The sequence below is a fragment of the Sus scrofa genome, chromosome 5 (assembly GCF_054392235.1).
Source record: "Sus scrofa isolate SSC_HxYL_T2T_F1_AM1 chromosome 5, Sscrofa_HxYL_maternal_Yorkshire_Landrace_v2.0, whole genome shotgun sequence".
NCBI lineage: Eukaryota > Metazoa > Chordata > Mammalia > Artiodactyla > Suidae > Sus > Sus scrofa.
In genome coordinates this window covers 67,474,805-67,495,105 of record NC_139387.1, presented here as the reverse complement: position 1 = coordinate 67,495,105, position 20,301 = coordinate 67,474,805, and the positions used below count along the sequence as shown (strand labels likewise).

The window sequence follows — 20,301 nt, the reverse complement described above, 5'->3', positions numbered from 1 at the left end:
ATATGAAAATTTCTGGGCCAGAGATTGGATCCAAGCCACAGCTATGGCAATGCTGGATCCTTCAACCCCCTGCACCGGGCTAGGGATAGAACCCACACCTCCACAGCGACATGAGCTGCTGCCATCAGATTCTTAACTCACAGCACCACAGTGAGAACCCCTGGGTTCACTCTTAAGCTGGAGGAAGGGGGTCTGGGACCTGAGCACCTGAAGACAGACCCTTCTGGATGAGAGGCGGGAGGAAGGGCAGGCAGGAGTGGAACGGGTTTTCTTTCCCTCGTTGCTCCCCATCATCACCCTTGTCTTGCTGCTGCTACACGCTTCAAGTGCAGCCGGTGCTGCTGGGAACATGAGGCCCCTGTGGCGCTCCAGAAAGAGAAGCTGAGCAGCCTCTGCAGGGGTGGGGATGGGGGGGAACTCCAGAGCTAGTTGGGAGGGAAGAGGAACCTCCGCAGACACACCTGTCTGGGGCCCTTGTTCTATGCGGGTCAGGGAGACATCATGCAGGAACTGGCTGTATTACACTATTGCCTCTGTTTCGTGGTTAAAGGCAGAACAGCAGCAGTTTACTCAGGAGGAAAGGACAATTAGCAGATGGTTAATAAGGCTTCTGAAAAACGATTGTGAAACATAATCATTTCACGTGTGTCTGGATTTACTTACTCATGTCCTGATGTAAGGTACTGATTCTCAGTCTTCCCTCTCTGCATATTGGAGTCCCATGAAGCGCTTTAGAAATGTTGATACCTGGTTGTTTACTTGGATACTGGGATTTTTTTTTTTCCGCCCTTAAAGCCTCGTTAGGGGATTCTGACATGCAGCCTAGATTCAGGATACCTGATTGAAAATGTGTGTTTCCCAAATTGTTGGAAGATCCCGAGTCCCTGAAGTAGGTGGAAATGCAAGCATATTTTTCACGTACTATCGAGCACAACAGTTGTTATGAAGACACAGGGTCTTGTGTAAAATAAACGATCAGTTAGTCTCAACAACAGGGCTACAAGGGTGCCGTGTATGAGTTTATTCTTTCAAGCTGCTAAACGTTGTGTTAATTACTGCTGTCATCACGGGTGCACGCGCACACACGCGCCTCTGTTTTACTCTCATTCCTGTCATTAAGTTTGTAGAACGCTGCTGGTGCTGATGGCGTTTTCATAGGAATATTCACCTTGCGAGCCGAACTTGTTTTGAGTGATCAGGAGTTGAAAAAGAAAAACCCTCAGGTCTTTCTAACTGTGACCACAATGAAGAGGAAGATGCCTTTCCTGAGTTCATTTAAGGAGTGATGTGTCTAAAAATCACAGAATTTCTATGGTTTCTGACAGTATATGAAAAATTACTTGCCAAGATGGTTATGACTTCTGGAAAAGCTTTTCTAAAGTGGAGATGTAGGTGTGTGAGTTAATCAATGTTCAAGGTTGTTTATAGGTTACTTCTGAGTTACAGAGGCTGCAGGGGGTGTGGAGGGGATAAATTCTGCCCTAATTCTTGCGTCAGTAGAGTGAAGTCATTGTCCACCTTCAGTCATGGTTTCAATTAAGTTAATCTCCCATTCTACAACATAGGCAAGTTGAATTCTTTTTTTTTTTTTTTTTTTTTTTTTTTTGCCTTTCCTAGGGCTGCTCCCGCGGTATATGGAGGTTCCCAGGCTAGGGGTCGAATCGGAGCTGTAGTCACCGGCCTACACCAGAGCCACAGCAATGCGGAATCTGAGCCGCGTCTGCAACCTACACCACAGCTCACGGCAACGCCGGATCCTTAACCCACTGAGCAAGGCCAGGGATCGAACCCGCACTCTCATGGTTCCTAGTCAGATTCGTTAACCACTGCGCCACGACGGGAAGTCCGACAAGTTGAATTCTTAAAGCGCACATAAAAAGTAATGCTTTATTTGGAACTTTTCAGATTTTCTCACCATAATCACGCCTTGCATTTGCGGAGAGCCTTTGCTTCAGAAAATTCATAATACCTCATAGACTGCATCTTACTTATCTTTAAAATAACTGTGTGTCGGTAAGGTTGGGTATTGCATTGCCAGTTTCTCAGGCAGCAAGCACCGAGGAGATGCTGACTTCTTTCTTTTATGGTGCTTTTTAAGGATAGTGTTCTTTTGGGGGGTTGTTGAAAATTATTTTGGTAGTAAACATTTTACAGAGATACATAAATCTTTTTCCAGACCTAATTTGCACTTGTTACTCTAGATATAGTTTTCAGGGCTTTTTCTAGTTCTACTTATTTCTCAGCCTGAGGCAACCCGGGAATTATCTGATAGATGCAGAGCAAGGGAATTAGTTCGGTTTGACCCTGGTGGGGGTTGTAACCCAGCCTTCTTCATGATGGAGGTGGGTGGAGTATATACTGGTTCCTTGGAAATGGGTGGCTTCCAGTTAGGACCTGGCAGGGACTTCATGCAGACTTCAGTGGGGCTATTTTAAAGTCTGTCTTTGGCATTTCTCTGGATGACCCTCATTTGAACTAGAATGTACATCTTGCTCTGGCATCCAGTTTTTAAAACCAAACACTTTTCATTCAGCATGTTGTCATTTTCTTTCTTTCTTTCTTTCTTTTTTTTTTTTCTGTCTGTCTTTTTAAGACCACATCCGAGGCATATGGAGGTTCCCAGGCTAGTGGTCGAATTGGAGCTGTCGCCACTGGCCTATACCACAGCCACATTAACGCCAGATCCGAGCCACGTCCAAGCTTGCGTCAATACCGGATCCTTAACCCACTGAGCGAGGCCAGGGATTGAACCTGCATCCTCATGGATACTAGTCAGATTCATTTCCACTGAGCCAGAACAAGTACTCCATGTGATCCATTTAAGTCGACATTTTTGTGAAGGTAAATCACAGGGCAAAAAAAAATCCATTCCGTTTTAAAGAAGGTCTGAGTTGCCTCCCCTCCAGCCACCCCTAGCAAGCTGCTGAGGGTGTGCATTTAAGCTGGAGCATCTCTTTCTCTCTCTCTTCCTTTTCCAAGGTTTTCAGGGACAGTCACTCCCAAAGAAATGAAGATGGGCTAAGCCCAGGGTGATGCTGGAACAGAATGGGGGATACTGCTGAGGGACTCGGGGAAGGTCTATGAGGCATAAGACGGCAGGTGGAAAGGGAAGGAGGAATAAATGGTTGATGTACATCCCTTTGAGGCTCCACGGAAGCCTGACCCCCATCCTTTCCTCTGTTCAGATGCTAAGGTCCCTTGAGCCCCCCAGGAGCTGGCTCCTGGGGGTGCCATGAGTGCAGCAGGGGAGCCATGGCAGGTGGGACATGCCTGGGAGACATCACTCCTTTGCGGGGAGAAATTGAGACGAGCCCTTTAATGGTGCCCTTGATACAACTAACTGGTAACTCTTGCAGTTCATTACTCATTAGCCCCAGGCAGGGACACTGCAGACTGGCTAATTGTAATAGCCACATCATTAAAGGGAATGGCATTAATGGAGGAGAAAGCAGCTAATCAAGAGCCGAACTTGGCCACACTTTGTTGTGCCTGGGATATAAACTGCTGTTCTTCTGAGTACCTGCTTCTTCTGCTGTTAGAATAAGGAAGAAAGAATTCAGTGACCCTTTTGCAAAGGGTTGAACAAAAGCTTTGTGAGTACCTGTAGATAAACCCCACAGCAACACTGTATTTTTCCTAGAGGTGATACCAGCTGCCTCTGTATAAAGTCACCCCCCCCCCTTTTTTTTAACCCCCTTTCTTTTTTTAAGGCCACTCCTATGGCATATGGAAGTTTCCAGGCTAGGGGTCGAATTGGAGCTGCCGCTGTTGGCCTGTGTCACAGCCACCATAACGCAGGATCTGAGCCATGTCTGTGACCTGCATCACAGCTCAGGATAATGCCAGATCCTTAACCCACTGGGCCAAGCCAGGGGTTGAACCTGCATTCTCATGGATACTAGTCCGGTTCTTAATCCACTGAGTCACAAGGGGAACTTTCTTATTCTGAAGTGACCCACAATCAGTAGGACATGTGCTTTCCTGGGGTTTCCAGGAGTGGCGCTGTTTGTTGCTGATCTAATCCAGTCTTGGTATTGGTCCCCAATCTCCACCTTGGGCGAGAGCAGTCATCTACATCATGTCAGGGATTGGGGTGTAACCTGGGCTGTGGAGTGGCATGCGTTTCATTTTCCCAGCCAGGTCTAAAGCCCATGACCTTGCCTGCATCAGCACTGGCTTCCAGCCAAATGAGCTGAGCATCCTTCCAGCCTAGACCTCCCTGGAAACCACAACCTGGCATGCAAAGGAATCACAGCTTGAGATTCTGCTTACTATTCATGTCAAAAATATTTAAGAAATTCAGAAGAAAAGAAAAAAAAAGAGAAATTCTTAGCTATCTCTGGGCTGGAAAAGATCTTAATTAAAATGTCTGTACATGAGAACAATAAAGAAATCTATTTGAGGTTTTTGCTTTGGCGCCTGTCTTCAAAAGGGTTGTTGCGAGTTGTCGATGCTAGTGCTTTTTCAGATTATTTTGGGGAGAACCCTCAGATCATGTGAAGGGGCCTCAGGGGACCAACGGATAGGGAAGGGGATTGTGGTGATCCTGTTTTGTTTGGATCTGTTCTGCCCACACTGTAATTAAAACGCTCTGACTTGCTGGGAGATACAAGATTGAATAGAAGCAGCATCTCGGAAAGGCACCTTCAGGTTTTATATACGTTCCTTCCCACCACAGGACCCCCTTTCAGAGTCACCTTTCGACCTCAGCTTAAATCAGCTTTAGGGGGAAAACAGTAAATCAGAGGCACATTTCTAGCGCACAGGTGTCTGTGGCTGGCCCTGCCCTCTGAGATGCTCGGGGAAGCCTTAACCCTTCTGACACTGGCCCTTCCGTATTTGAAGACATCTTCGAGGATCCCACAGTTACACCCTCAGTGCCTCCATCATCCCTTCTTCTTTGAAAGGGAGGGTGCATCATCAGACCGCTGGACAAGCCTTGTTGGACAGTGGCCCCTGTGATTTCTCCTTCTCAGTCCAGAGATCTGCCCCCTAACAGGCCCCGAATAAATGACGGGGCCTTTCCTCCTCACTGCTCCTGTGTGTCTCGCCTGTACATTTAGATTTTGCTGCTCTCGGATAAATGGAAAGGCGCGGAGTAAGGCACATGGTTTTTGTGGTTGTCGAAGAAATTGTTAGTGACAAAGATGGGCTTCCTCAAAAATTCCCTGAGATGAGGTTTCTGTCCAGAGTGAACTGCTCATGGGCACGATATCGCTGTAGATGCCCTGGAGGCCTCTCTGATTGCGTCCTGCGGTAATAGGGGTCCTGGGATAGAGTCTAGAGCTCAGGGGTCGCGCCGGAGAACGTCCTTCGTCCGCTGCATTTAGTCCCCTTCTTTCAGCTGAATGCACTTCCTCCTTCCATCTGGGCTTCCAGTAGGAGAAGGAACATGCTTACAAAAAGTCGGCACCCTGGCTGGGGGCCCTCTGTGGAGTGACCTTCGGGACCCCTGCTGGAATTCTGTGAGGGGTCACAGCCCAAAGCAAGGAAATAAATAGTCCAAAGCCACACCTGTTGTCTTCAGCTTGGATTTACCTCATGGGATTCCCCTGAAGTGGTGAAGCCCTTGCAGACAGGCTGGCCCCCCTTAACTTTCTTACCCGCCACGCCAGCTCCTGAGCTGGTGACTTCAATAGATTGCTCAAGCCCTGCAATCTTCAGATCAGTTTCCTCATGGGGAAGGGGGGGGTGGGCATGATGCCTTCCTTGCAGGGTTACTGTGAGTCCGAAAGAAAACACAGGCTTTGGGGGAAGCACATTCCAAGTGCTGCCTTAATGCTAGTTATTCTCCCCGGTTGTTGCAAAGACTGTGTTTTCCAGCCAAGATTGGGACATAGGTTCAAGGGGTGTAAGTATTGATGGATGAGTATCCATGTCTACTTATGGGTAAAATGATACAGCAGTTTTAATATTAGAGCCATCTTGGAAATTCTAGGACTTAGAGTGGTGAAATTCATAATGCTTAGGAAAGGCCTTGGCTCCTAGGGGACGCTTGATGAATGCTGAAATGTTTCAGAACAGTCATGGGGAAAAAAAAAAAAAAAACTTAGTAATCTTTTACAGTGATGCTGATTGCAGGACCTCTTGCTCATGCTTCTTTTTCTTTATCCAATTGTGCATCAATAACTTAGTTCTGGAGTTCCCATCGTGGCGCAGTGGTTAATGAATCCAACTAGGAACCATGAGGTTGTGGGTTCGGTCCCTGCCCTTGCTCAGTGGGTTAAGGATCCAGCGTTGCCATGAGCTGTGGTGTAGGTTGCAGACGCGGCTCGGATTCCGCGTTGCTGTGGCTCTGGCGTAGGCAGGTGGCTACAGCTCCGATTCAACCACTAGCCTGGGAACCTCCATATGCCGCAGGAGCGGCCCAAGCAATAGCAAAAAAAATAAATAAATAAAAAATAAATAACTTAGTTCTGGGCAAAAGGAAGACTTAAGGTGCTGTGGCTTTGCTGTATCTGTTTGACAGATGCAATACATTGTCTTCAGATTTTAGCATATCGTAGGTCAGGAAGGGGAGGAAAGGACTGTTTCAGTTCGAAGTATGTAGGAATTTACATAGTTTAGGTACCAAACCCATCTTTTTCAGTGTCCAAAGCAAGAGCACTCCTTGGACAGGTAAAGCCAGGCTCCCAGGAAGATTCACACAGAGTGTGAGTGTGGTTTGTGAGGTGCACCCTCCCCTGCTCTCCCCCCTTCCCGGCTTAATGGGTGTCTGGGTGACCAAGGGAGGATGTTCTGGGGACCAGGAGTGTAAGTCCCACCCATCCTAGTTTTCACTGGTACTCCCCCCACCCCACCCCCTTTTTTTAACCCTCTGAGATGACTGCAAGCATGTTAAAACCCAAAGACCAGTCGGGGTGTAAAAATCTAATGACTTAGCATCCACAGGGATATTTCTCTCAGGAGTGGAGCTGGACCTTAAGGAAAATTGACTCAGGCCACTGGTTTAGATGTCTTTTGGAGCCTCTAAGATGGAAAGATAGTGTCACAGCCTCACTGCTATGATTTGCCAGACCTGGTTTTCTACTTCAGAATTCTTAGTTGAATTCCTCAGATCCTAAGCTATATTCTCAACCCAGATCCTAAAGTATACTGTTTCTTTCTGGAAAGATGCCGGTGATATCATGGACTGTGGCTGTGTGTACAGTTTAGCAAAGAAGAGTGACGTTTGTATCTTTTCTCAGGATAAGATGATCTCACTAAACTTGATGAATAAAATATTCCGTGTAGTCTTTCAAGTGAAAGAAATTGGCATGCACGAGTATGTTAGTGCAGGTCCTTGTGTATGCTGGTTGCATCCATGACACCTAAAACACTGCAGCTCAAAATTCAGTCTTGTTCAGGAGTTCCCACTGTGGCACAGTGGGTTTAGGGTCTGGTATTAACTCTGTGGTGGCAAAGGTTCCATCTCCAGCCTGACACAGTAGGTTAAAGAATCTGGCATTGCTGCAGCTGTGGCGTGGCTTGCAGCTCGACTTGGATTTGATCCCTGGCCTGGGAACTTCCATGTGCTGCAGGTACAGCCCTATAAAAAAAAAAAAAATTCAGTCTTGTTCAGTGTTTTGATGATGCATTGCTTTCACTTGTTAATAATGAAGGCCAAACGACCGCTCTGAATTATCTTACAGCCAGAGAGTATAGTTAAATAACTGTGTATTCAGACTTCAGTTTAGTAAATCTCAATAGTTTCCCATAGGAGAGAGATTTCTTCTTTCAATCTGTAGAAGATGACTGTGGTACAAGCATCATCTTTCCCAGGCAGCTTTCCTCAAAAGATACAGGGTGGAAAAGAGATCCTGACCTCCCAATATTGAACATTATCAGCATGCCACTCTGTCTCCGATGAATTTAACTCTAAACCGTCTTTTTGCAAGTACAATTGTCTGTCGGTATGATCTGATGGGATCTGGTCCCAAGACCCCTGAGGATACCAAAATCTATGGAGGCTTAACTCCCTGATATAAAATGTCACAGTATTTGCATATCATCTATGCACACCCTCCCTCCGAAGCATCTCTGGATCACTTCTAATACCCAATACAATGTAAATGCTATATAAATAGTTGCCAGCATGTGGCAAGTTCAAGTTTGCTTTTTGGAACTTTCCGAAAAAAATGTTTCCCCCAAATGTCTTCACTCCGTGGTTGGTTGAACCCACCCAGATATGGGTGGACTGCACAGCCAAACTTTATTTCTGTTTTTCTCAGTTCCAGAAATGGTTTAACTTTATTTGCAGAAGGTTCACATTTCAGTTTCTCCGGGCTGCAGGGTTTTCAAAAACTTATTAATGGCGTAAAAACAAATGCATAAATGCACTAGGGGATCCCTGTGATTGATAGAAACTCCCAATTGAATAATTTTGAAAAGGAAAGACTTTTTTTGGGCCACACCCACAGTGTGTGGAAGTTGCTGGGCCAGGGATCAAACCCAAGCTATCACTGTGACAACACTGGATCCTTAACCACTAGGCCACCAGGGAACTCCAAGACTCTTCTTTTGGTAATAAGAATATTCAGTTTTTAACTCTTTTCTAAAAGGCAGGAATGGAGTGGGGGCAGGGAGAGGCGAAACACCATTCTCCTCCTGAACACAAAGCCTATAAGCTTGGTTTATGTGAAAGTCACAGGTTTTAAGCAGTTGGTTCAAAAATGAGCAGAATTAGATGGGTTCCCTCTGGCCTTTTCTGGTTGGGGAGGAGTGAGGAGAGGGGAGATAGAGCTCCCTTTGGTTTCCACAATGTGCTTGCAGCCTCCCCACTCCATATTCCATTTCATTTTTTTTTTTTTTCGGCTTTCTATAATGGTGAGTAACATTTACATTTCATCCGTTGCCCAAAACTATTTTTAGCCTTATTTTCTCTTTCCAGAGCTTTGTGCTGCTCTTCCAGCCCCCACCCCCCACCCCACTCCCTTCTCAGAGATATCACAACTGGCCTGAGAAGTGGCAGGGCTCCCTTTTGTTCTGCCCATAGGTTTCAGAGGTTGTGCGGGCACGTGGGAAAGCAGCATGTTTTCCTTCTGCAGCATCCAAACAATAATGTAACCACATCACGGCATGTGTCGTCACACCATTGACCTCCACAGGCAGTGTATCCTCCTCCGCCACTCGAAGGCATTAACATCACTGTCTGCAGCATTTTAATTTAATTAGAGCAGTGGTTATAGTCCTCTTGGGGAAATCGTTATTCCCCTCTGTCATGTTAAACTAAAACACCTCTGGTTTTCATCCGGCTGACAACGTGCTCTAGAGGTAAATGCCCCGTAAGCTGGTACTCCCCTTCCCTTCCTTGGGCTGAGACTAGAGACGCAGTTCTGAGAATAAAGAAGTTTCCTTTATTTGGGGATGTTCATCTCTTTAAGCCTCTCTGTCTGGGTGTCTCCATCAAAGAGAGCAGTATGTTATTTTTTGTCTTTTTAGGGCCACACCTGCAAGATATGGCAGTTTCCAAGCTAGGGGTCCAGCCAGAGCCACAGCTGCAGCAACGTGGGATCTGAGCCACGTCTGCGACCTACACCACAGCTCATGGCAATGCTGGATCCTTAACCCACTGAGCGAGGCCAGGGATTCAATCCATGTCCTCGTGGATACTGGTCTGGTTCATTATTGCTGAGCCATAATGTGAACTCCCAAAGATGACGCTATTTATTTCATGTTTCTAATGGCTGACAGTCTGGGGATTGTGCCACAGTGGATATTAGGTGCATGGTTACAGCAGTAGATTTAAGAATGAGGACCAGGAGTTCCCATTGTGGCTTAGCAGTCATGGACCCGACTAATATCCATGAGGACTCGGGTTCGATCCTTGGCCTGACTCTGTGGGTTAAAGATCTAGCATTGCGTGAGCTATGGTGTAGGTTGCAGATGCGGCTTGGATCCTGCGTGGCTGTGGCTGTGTAGCTCCTCCCATTCAACCCCTAACCTGGGAACCTCCTTGTGCCGCAGATGCAGCCAAAAAAAAAAAAAAAAAAGAATGCGAACCATGTCAGTCACCCCAGAGAGGAACAAAAAGAGAGATAAAGGAGATGCGTCTGTGGTGTGGGGTCCCCAGGTGTGAGTTTGGTTCTCCTTGGACAGGAGCCCACACACTGGGCAGCATCCTTTCTGGGGTCCCCTTTCCCACTGCTGGCCACAAACCCAGGGTCACTGTAGGTGTGTGGCCACTAGCATATTGTTTGAGGGCCCAAAAGCACATTTTGCTTTTTCCCCCTTTAGTCAAAGTACCTACCGTTTCTTTTGTTTCGCACAAATCTCGTCCTTGAAACTTTTTTTTTAATTACTCAATGAATTTATCACATCTGTAGTTATATCATGATCATCACAATTTCACAGGATTTCCATCCCAGAGCCCAAGCACATCCCGCACCCCCCAAAACTGTCTCCTCTGGAGACCATAAGTTTTTCAAAGTCTGTGAGTCAGCCTCTGTTCTGCAAAGAAGTTCAGTCTGTCCTTTTTTTCAGATTCCACATGTCAGCGAACCTTTTGAAAAGAGCCTCCATCCCAGGCTTAAGGTGTTGCTCTATTGCTGAGTGAAAACCATCACCAAGAGTACACGGCCCTCGAGGTCCACAATCCCTTAGTCTCGGGCCTTCTTTTTAGGGGTGTCATCATGACATAGTGTGGCGGTTTTCATCTCGAATTGTTTGGGCACGAGGGGTCCGGCCGTGCCGTGTGGACTCAGGGTGGCAATAAGGACAGGGGACCAGGCACAAATGGAAACACACAGGGGGCTGCTCCAAAGAAAGGACAACAAAAAGAAGGCCCAACACGATAATGTAGCAAGTCAGAGTGTATACATTTTCAAGGTGACACCTCGCTCGACCCTTTTCTCAGCAGGCTTCGCGATCGACTTCCCAAGAAACAAAGTCAAATCTGCTGTGAGGGCTGGGTTCCTCCCACCTCGATGGAGCCGGTGAGGGTGAGGAGCTGGGCTTGAGGTGGCCTCTCTCACGCGTCCGGACCAGTTACAGGATCTTGTCAGTTTCTCCTGGCTTTAAGAGAAAGTCACTGTCTTACGAAATGCCACCTTCTTTTTTTCTCGCGCTCGCGCCATGCCATTTGAAAGCTCTGGCTGCACGATGTTTTCTTCATCAACAGTTTCACTTCTGCAAAAACCCCAACAAAACAGAAAGCTATTTCTGGGAATAAAGTTAACGGTAGATAAGATAGCTAGACGTATATTGGTGGGGAGTTAGTTGAGGGTTGAAGCCTATGGAGAATTTTTTACACTAGAAAAACAGACTATGTTTAACTGTTTAAAAAAAAAAAAAGCCTATCTCACCTTGAAAACCCCCAAACATATTTTGTATGTTTCCCATATGTGTGTTTGTCTTTGCCTTTTTCACCTCAAAACCCCCAAACCAAACACCAAAAATATAACTCATCCTTAAGTTAGAGTTGCCCCAAATATGTGTGATGTTTGGTGAAGTTCACAAAAGGTGAAGTGGAAGGTGTTGCCTCTGGGCTACCTTTCATAGGACACCTTGATTGATCCAGAGGTGAAATTTAAATCGAGGGTGTCTGCCCTTCAGTAAGAAATTCACTAGGAGGGAGTTCCTGTGGTGGCGCAGTGGAAATGAATCTGACTAGAACCATGAGGTTGCAGGTTCGATCCCTGGCCTCGCTGCTCAATGGGTTAAGGATCCAGTGTTGCCATGAGCTGTGGTGTAGGTCGCAGATACAGCTCGGATCTGGCATTGCTGTGGCTCTGGCGTAGGCTGGCAGCTGCAGCTCCGATTTGACCCCTAGCTTGGGAACCTCCATATGCCGCAGGTAAAAGCATAAAACAACAACAACAACAAAAAAAAAAATTCACTAGGAAACTTTAAGAAGTGCGTTTAAACAGAAGTGTTTCAAATGCCCTAGTTGCCAGTAGAGGATGCCTCAGGAACGGTATAGTGATTCCATTCGGAAATTACAAAAAAAGTATGTATATATTCATTTAAAATTGAAACTTCCTACCACAACCACCAAACTTTCCAGGTTATAAGCAGAAGAGAAGCTTCATTTTGGTCCAGGGCTGGGGGACTCCCCTGCTTCCCTTTGCACAGTTGATAGAGTCTAAAATGTTAGAGAACTCTTTCCAAAACGTAAACACCCCCTTCGCTTTATTTTAATCTGTTTTTTTTTTTTTTCTTCTGCTCTTGATTTTTGTTTTCATAATGGCAACTTACGGATCTCCTACCACCACCCACCACCCCACCACCACCTTATTTTTGGACCGTGTGTGTCCCACTTTACTTTGCCCAGTTAAACCACAGAAACGAATGGAAGTTATGTTTCTGTGTGGACTGCAAGTCAAACCAGTTGGTATGTCGAGCTGCGATGTAAATTGCCCTCCTCTTCCAGCTGAACACAATGGTTGGTTTCTTGCCATCATTTGCCACATTTTAACTGAAAACGAATAATAATCCTCCCATCTCATCCACTTGATTTAATTGCTCTAACAAACGCTGTGTGCTTGAATTTAAACAGAGGTGGTGTCAAGTCTTCTTGTCCCCCTTTCCTTTGTCGGTTGAGTAAAGATCTTCAATTAAACAGTACTTCCTTAAATGAGGATTATTCTGTGAGTGGGCCCTGAAATGCTTCAGAAGGAAAGGAAATAGTCATTCTAAGATAGAGAAATGGGGGAGACAAGGAAATGCCTGTTGATGTGGCAGATAACTCCCTGCTGGGAAGGGGAAAAAAATGAAACGCTGGAGGTGTTTGGTAGTGGTGGTTGTGTAAAGAGACAGAGTAGGTGAGAGAAAACTCTTGCTTGTGGATTTATTAACTAAATCTAGAACTTAGAAGCCATCATTTGGGCTCACCTCTGACTGGATCTGAGTATGGACTCCTACGTTGATTGGAAGCTTGGGGATATTGCCAGAGAAGAGGAAACATGGTTTTAGTGTAAAAATTTAGAGGAATTTTTGAGAGAGGAGCTCTTTAAAGCCACGCTTTTGGACGTATAGTTTCATTCCCTTGGTCTTGCCTCTTTTACTGGAACAAACCACTCGTACAGAGAGGGGAAAAAATGGACACCTCTTGACCCGAGGGCAGAGGACAAGCCCCATTTTAAACCTTGCCAGCGTTTCGTGATCAATTCCCAGTGCTGGCGATGGGAAACACAGCTGTCTAGGGAGGCAGCCAGCGCCCCCGCCCCGCGGCCCTCCTGCCCCTTGCGCGGATGTCACATCTCCGTTCCAGGCTTTCATTGTCTTTCCCCCCCTCCCTTCTCGCTGCCCTTCTTTTTAACAGCAGGAACGAATTTCATATACGCCCCCCGAGAGCCCGGTGCCCAGCTACGCTTCCTCGACGCCGCTTCATGTGCCAGTGCCCCGAGCGCTCAGGATGGAGGAAGACGCGATCCGCCTGCCCGCGCACCTGCGTGAGTGTTCGCGCCTCCGCGATGGGAGGGGGATGGCCCGCCGGACAGATGGACCGACCGATAGACAGCAGGGCGGAAGGCCTGACCCCGCGGGGCGGGGAGGCCGGGCTGCAGGCTGGGCTGGGGCGCGCTCCAAGGTGGTTTTCCCATGGCTTCCAGAAGAAGCTTCGGCGTTGTGCTCCCTCACCCAACCCCACATGGCTGGGAAAAGCTTGAGATTCCAGGCCCTCGTTTCTCTGGGTGTTCATTTCGTCTGGCTGTGACCTGTCACCCTCCCAAATCTGGACATGGCACTGTAGGGCTGACTGAATCGCCGAAGAGAGGAGGTGAATTGGGGGGGGGGAAGTTCGTCTTCTGAAGTCCACGCTTCCTCCCCTTCAGTATTTTCCTGGCCCCTGAATTCTGCACCATTTTCTGGCTCAGACTCATCCCCGCTTTGCTTTTTGCCCTGTGCTCGCCCTTCCTTTACAGGGCCGCCCCTCCTCTTCCCTGCGGGCTGCTCTGTTCCTTCGTTTTGTGGCCACGCAGGGCCTTTCTCCTCCCTGCCTTTCTTCTCCACCCCCTCTCTTGTGTCTGCGTTGCCTCCCCAGTTTCAGTCACTTTGTAGTATTTCCATCTCTCTCTCCCAAGTCATCTCTGCCCCTTCCTCTGCCACCTCCCTTTAGCTATAGCTGGGCAGGGCATTGGGGTCCCAAGGTCCAAAGCCCCTGCCCCCGCCTGTCCTTTCCTTTTTGTCTTTCTTTCCTGAGCTGCCACCCTGCCCAGGGGATGCAGCGTGCGGGGCGCAGCTGCAGAGAATGAATCACCTGAGTCCCACCTGGTTGCTGTGGCTAAGAAAATGCCAAGTTCTGTGGCTGGACTATCCTCAGGGCAGAAGGCTAGGTTATGGAGAACCCTGGGGGTCACCTTGGCCCTTCATTAGTGGATTCCTCGCAACTGTTGAATGGTGGCCTGGCTGTACTCGCCATCTCTTTTTGGCATGATCCTGCTCCTCGGCTTACTCTGCTCCTACCCCCCCCCCTGCGTTCCCCCCCAAACCAGAAGGTTGCTTGCTGAAACTGGGGAACAACAAGAGGCAGGGTCTTCAGGCTTTGCTTTTCTCTGTCTCTGTGCTAATTCAGTGAGGCAGATGCCTGTGAGCTTGAGAGGCCCATTGCTGGTGTATTCCCAGGATGCTAGCTGGGATTTTTGCAGAGAGTTGAGGCCATGAGAACCCTTCCCCTCCCCCACTTTGCTGGGTCCATCGGTATTTACAGAGTTGGTAGCTGCTACATCAGCACATCCCAGCTTCTGTCTACCATCTTCTCCACCATGAGCATTGGGGCTGTGAAAATGGCAGGGTCGTGACCGCGGGTATGGTTGTCCTCGGTGAGCTTGAGGCTTGTGGCACCATTGGAGCAGACAGACTGGGAAAGAGACCACAGCCGCGTAGGAACCTCTTTGCCTCCAGAAGCTGTCCTGTGACCAGTATTTTCACGTCAGACAGTTCACTTCAGGACAGGCCATGCAGACAAAGCACTCCTGCTACCTAATCTCATTCATTTATTCATTCAACAAACAGTCACTGATCACCTGAGCTGTTCCAGACGTCCTTCTGGATGCTAGGATACAGAAATGAACAAAGCAGACCCAACTCCTTGCCCTTACGGAGCTTGAAGTCTCCACAAAGAGAGAGAGAAAAAAAAAAATTATGAACATCTGTCCCAAATAGGCTGAGCTTTCTTTCATCGCTTTTTATTCCTATACTTTGATACCCCCCCCAAGAAGATCCTAACTCCATTTCGCCTTTGGATGTCTTTACCTATGTAAGCTATTTCCCATAGGACGGCTTCGCCATAAAAAATTAATCGTGGTAAAATGAACTAACAAACACAGCCAACTCGTGGCCGGCAGGAGATCTTAATTCTTAACTAGTTCTGCTGTTCGACTAGCTGTTTGACTGTGAGTCAGTCATCATAATCCTCAGTTTTCCTACCACACAAAATCGTGATTGGACAAGAGGATGTTTAACAGCCCCTGTCACTTGAAAATCTTGTGCTCTAACCTAAGACATCATTTTCCCTACATGGAACTGTTTCTTCCACAGCAAGACTTTAATTTTTTTTTTTTTTTTTTTCCCTTGAGGAGACCGTTTCCTCCTGGAGTCACAGCTGTGCTGTGTACCACTGTCTTGCCGGACCCTGCCGTGTGCCTCACACACGATCAGAATAGCTACTGTTTATTGTGAGATGACTCTGTACCAGACCCTGTGTGATAAGGTCTTTGTGTACATTATTTTATTTCATTTTTTATTTTTAAAGTTTTATCGGCGTATAGTTGATTTACACAGTGGTGATCACTTCTGCCGTACAACCAAGTGATTCAGTTTTACATCTACACACATCCATTCTCTTTCAGAGTCTTTTCCCACGTAGATTATCGTAGAGTTTGGGGTAGCGTTCTCTGGGTGGTTCAATTCTCACAACAATGCTTGAAGATATTCTTTTTATAGGCGGGTCACACATGAGGAATTTAGGGCTGAGAGAATTTAAGTAACCTGCCAAGGTCCCCCAGTCTGTAAGAGATAGAGTCAGGATTCAGACTCGGTTCTGTCTGATTCCAGAGGCCAGGCTTTTCTCTATTAGGCCACAGTATACATGTGTTTAATATGCACTTTTTGGATGGATGAATGCATGCAGGATCGACACGTAGCCAGTATTCGCTGATGTGGCTAGAGGATTGGTTTCTGGCTGGAATCTATTCTAATTGGTGAATCAATTGTTGCATAGTTGGCATACCTCCCTTGGATGGATGGATGGATGGATGGATGGATGGATGGACGGGTGGACCAAGAGATGGATACCCATATAGAGAATGATCAGATAGAGAACTGGAGTGCATTACTGCCAGCCTTAAACATAATTAGTTGTTAGATTATGGATTCTGGTCAGGGTAATGATTTTGCCTGAATGCCATGCTCTGGCAAACAATGATTTGAATGATGATTTTGCCCGGGCAGCCTGGCTTTAGAGACCGCCTTGGAATCTGCATCAGCCCTGTTGTGACACCAGTGGTTCCCACATCTGGAATGAATCCTCTGAGAAGTGGAGGTTCCCAGGCTCTTGCTGTTTGTCCTCAGCGGGGGCTTTCCACGGGAGGCTGTGCCGCCCTCCTCCCTCTCCTGTTCCAGGACGCCGCTGCCCGTCGTGCTGTTTGAGAAACATCTCCCGGAGCCCCCAGGACGGTTGAGGCTGTGCGGTACACTGGAGGATGCATCCCAGCTGGGTTTCCAAACCTAAAAGAAAATAAATAAGCTAACAAGGGAATTGGGTTATTGCTGTTTTAATCTGGGATTCCAGACAATTCCCAGTGGAATGCTCATGGAAAGTACAGGGAAGCATCTGAAAGCCAAGACAGCAGCAGGACATTTATGGTATTGCTAGGTTGAAAGCATTTTTAGCTGCTTGTTTTAAAGAGAAACTCACCAGACTGATATGCCTCAGAGTAGCTTCTTTTCACCCTTTATCCTTATTGATCTGCAGATGAACCCTTTCTCTCTTAACTCTTCCTTGTTCTCCTTTCATTCTTAAGTCCATACGTATCCTTTCCTGGTTAGGGGGAAAGGTGGGGATTGTCGTATTTAAGGTTCTCAGGCCTGTGAGTTTCTCACTGTTTTGTTCTGAAAAGCCAGAGCTCTACCCAAACTGAAGAGACAGGCATGATGAGTTTGTAAGCTACGGAGAAGCAGAAAGTAATGCCCTTTGCTCTGACTTGCTTGTGATTTAAAAAAGTGATAAATGAAGCAAAGCATTGAGTGATCATTCTAGAGGACTTGAAAGGGACAGGCAGGGGCATTTGGGGCTGAAGAGAGCCAAGGAGAGAAGGGCCAACCCTGACCCATCCTGGTCTGTCCTCCTCACGTCTCTCCAGGGGGCCTCGACTGTTCCCTGGACTCCCTGCGAGGAGAGCAAACATTAAGTATGCTTATTGAGAAGATAGAAAGGTCTTTTTTTTCCCCCTTTTTCCATATAGGGTACTAATTTTTTTGTTTTTAAGCTTGAAGGATAGAAGAGCCAAAATACAATACTGATAGCTAGCAGGTGAAAACGAAAAATTCCATTCTTTAAAGGGAACATGAACCTTTTTATCAGACCTGGAAAAACCCAGGAGCCTAGACCCCAAGAGCACCTGGCCAAGATGCCTCTTGATTCTCTGAGCAGTGAAGGGCCTCACTGAACCTTCATGGTATGAAGGAGAGACTTTCTCTAGTTTAGCTGCCCAGGGAACACTTTTTCTAAATTCATGGTGGTGCCAAGGGGGCATAGCCTCCAATTATGATGCCTAGGGTTGCCCGTATGATCACAATGAGTATATTTCAGATGTATGGTACAGAATTTAATTCCCTAAATGCCTTTTCTTTATTAAATTCCTCTTACTCATTTCACATTTAGTCGACACAATTGCTTCTAATCACAGGCTGACATTATGCCATTTGCCCAAAGCCTTTGTATTCTGTGGTGCCTGTTCGGTCCTCTAAAATTCCTGTGAATTGATACTTAAAAATTGGAACCCAGGACTCATTCATCACATTTAATAGGGTTACGGTTTATGAGGTTGTGGGTTAATAAATAGCCGTAATAGCCGCTCAGAGTTTTCTAGAGTCAGAACACCAGAAATAGTCCCTCAGCGCTCCTTCGTTTTCTTGCAAATCTCTCAGAATTCTAACATTACTACTCCTACTTGTGTGTGTTTAATAATTTCATTTAATGCCTGCCTTTGGAAACGTTACCTCGCTGCTCACCCACTTGGCAATTTTGCACTCTCAGCAGAGTAACTGAGTTTAAAGACAGTCACGTGACAAGCCGAGCTCTGTCAGAGCTGGGAGGGTGAGAAGAGATGTAGTGCCTAGGAAGAGGCAAAAAGTGGGAATTAAGTATACTCATAGTTGGTGTTTTATATTCTTATAAGTAACAGAATGCATTTGTCTATATGGTCGCATTTAATCGTGCAGCAGTTCTTGAAGGAGGCGTTACTCATCCTCTTTTGTGGGTGAGGTGATCGTGGCTCACAGAGTTACGCTGAATCGTCCATATTCACATGGCACTTGAAGAATCTGATACTGTTTCAGAAGTCACCATTTAGCTTTCTTTTTCCTTATTTTTGGCTGTGCTGGTGGCATTCGGAGGTTCTTGGGTCGGGGATCGAACCTGTGCTCTAGCATGACCCGAGCCGCAGCATGACAACTCCAAATCCTTAGCTGCTAGGCCACCAGGGAACTCCTCCGTTAGGCTTTCTCAATGGCAGAGTCTCATGAAGTTGAAAATAGAGGCCCTGCCAACTGCTGGCATCTGGGCAGCCGGGGGTGCAGGGGTGGGTGCAGGGCTCCAGTGATGCACTTACACTTGACCATTCATCGGTGCTGATCCTCCAGCAGGCAGGCTTCCTGTGGAAGGAGCAAGAGCATGTGGCCATAGAAGAACCAGGCTGGGTTTGCTCCCTGTTTCTCCCACTTACCCTCTTCACTCTTGTGAGCTCAGGTTAAAGACCAGGGTAGCTCTGCAGTCAGGGCCGTGCTGGCCGCAAAGGGCTTACCCAGGCATGACCGGGGACCAGGGCCCGCTGCTCTTCTGGAGTTTCCAGTTGAAAACACCCAGCAGTAGGAAGAACTTGAGTGGGTCTGCATCCCGGGGCTGCCTCTGTTAGAGAGCTGAGTTCCCCTTCAGAGATTTAGGTTTCATAATACACCTACTCCTGATGAGGGGTTTTTTGGGTTTTTTTTTTAACATTTATCCATAAATATTTCTTATGTTTTTCTAAGAACAAGGATATCCTCTTATATAATCACAATATGATTATAAAAATCCAGGAGAAAATGTTTGAAATATAATTAAAATATAATAATTTCAGATGTACAATGTGATGATATGTATATATCATGAAATGATCATTGTAGTAAATCTAGTTAAGAGCCTTCATCATAGAGTTACAAGTTTTTCTCTTGTGACAAGAACTTTCAAGATCTACTCTTAGCAATTTTTTTGGTTTTGTTTGGTTCTGTGTGTTGTTTTAATTTTTAATTTTTTTTTCTTTTGACAGCCACACCTGCAGCATATGGAAGGTCCCAGGCTGGGGATCGAATCAGAGCTGCAGCTGAGGCCTACACCACAGCTCATGGCAACACCAGATCCTTAACCCACTGAGCGAGGCCAGGGATCAAACCTACATCCTCATGGAGACTGTGTGAAGATGTCATGTCCCTCTGAGCGACAGTGGGATCTCCTGTGTTTTTTGAATTTTTAATTGAAATATAGTTGGTGAAGGTCCCTTGTAAGTTTCAGAGCTAATTTATGGGTGGCACTTAGCACAGTGCCTGGTGAATGGCAGCGAGGGCCCACAAGGGCTTTATGTCAGTTTCCACAGCTGGAGAATCGCCTGTTTAGAGGGTACATCTTTGCTTTCAAGGGCCAAGAGCATTGTGGATATACTTGCTTGTTTCATTAAAGGAGGGACCTGGAGTTCTGTCTATATGTCTTGAGAATGATTTTTCTAAGTCACAGTGGAAATAAGGTTTGTTTTCTGCCTCTGTTTTCCGGGAGCTTGGTTCTGCTCTAGGGCATTCCGTCCTGGGGCCTTCACCCCCCACACGGAGTCTCTGCCTCTGTCTGGAACTGTCATCTTCCCTGGCCTTGCTGAATCTATCCTCTCCTTCTTTGCCCACCCCCACCCTCCTCCTCAGACCCGGAAAACCCTCCCCATCCTCGGCCGTTATCAGTGCCCTCCCCCCCAAAAAATGGCCTCGCCTCGCAGGGCTGCCTGTGACCTGCTGTGACATCGCCAGCAGAGTTGAGGCAAGGACACGAGGAAGGGGACTTCACTCTCCGTATCTTGACACAGCAGTCATGGCTTCTCACAAAGGTGGCCAGCCACCAGCATTTTCTCTTTTGTTCCCCTC

The 20,301-nt window shown here is 46.9% G+C and overlaps 1 protein-coding gene across 6 annotated transcripts in view; it reads left to right on the top strand.

Moving 5' to 3' along the window:
* The window catches only part of ETV6 (ETS variant transcription factor 6), a 253,951-nt gene that overhangs the window by 95,111 nt on the left and 138,539 nt on the right, over positions 1 to 20,301 (top strand). For 3 of the 6 annotated variants that reach the window (XR_014803833.1, XR_014803834.1, XM_001924598.7), the window contains exon 2: positions 13,241 to 13,370. The exons of 1 other annotated variant lie outside the window; for it this stretch is intronic. Coding sequence is in view for 3 of the 5 variants with exons in the window: in XM_001924598.7 (XP_001924633.3) it covers positions 13,241 to 13,370 (130 nt within the window). In the remaining 2 variants the exon portion in view is untranslated. Of the gene's footprint in view, positions 1 to 13,240; positions 13,697 to 20,301 lie in introns of all 6 variants that reach the window. 2 more of the 6 variants (XM_005652587.4, XM_084956743.1) reach the window with 2 other exon arrangements.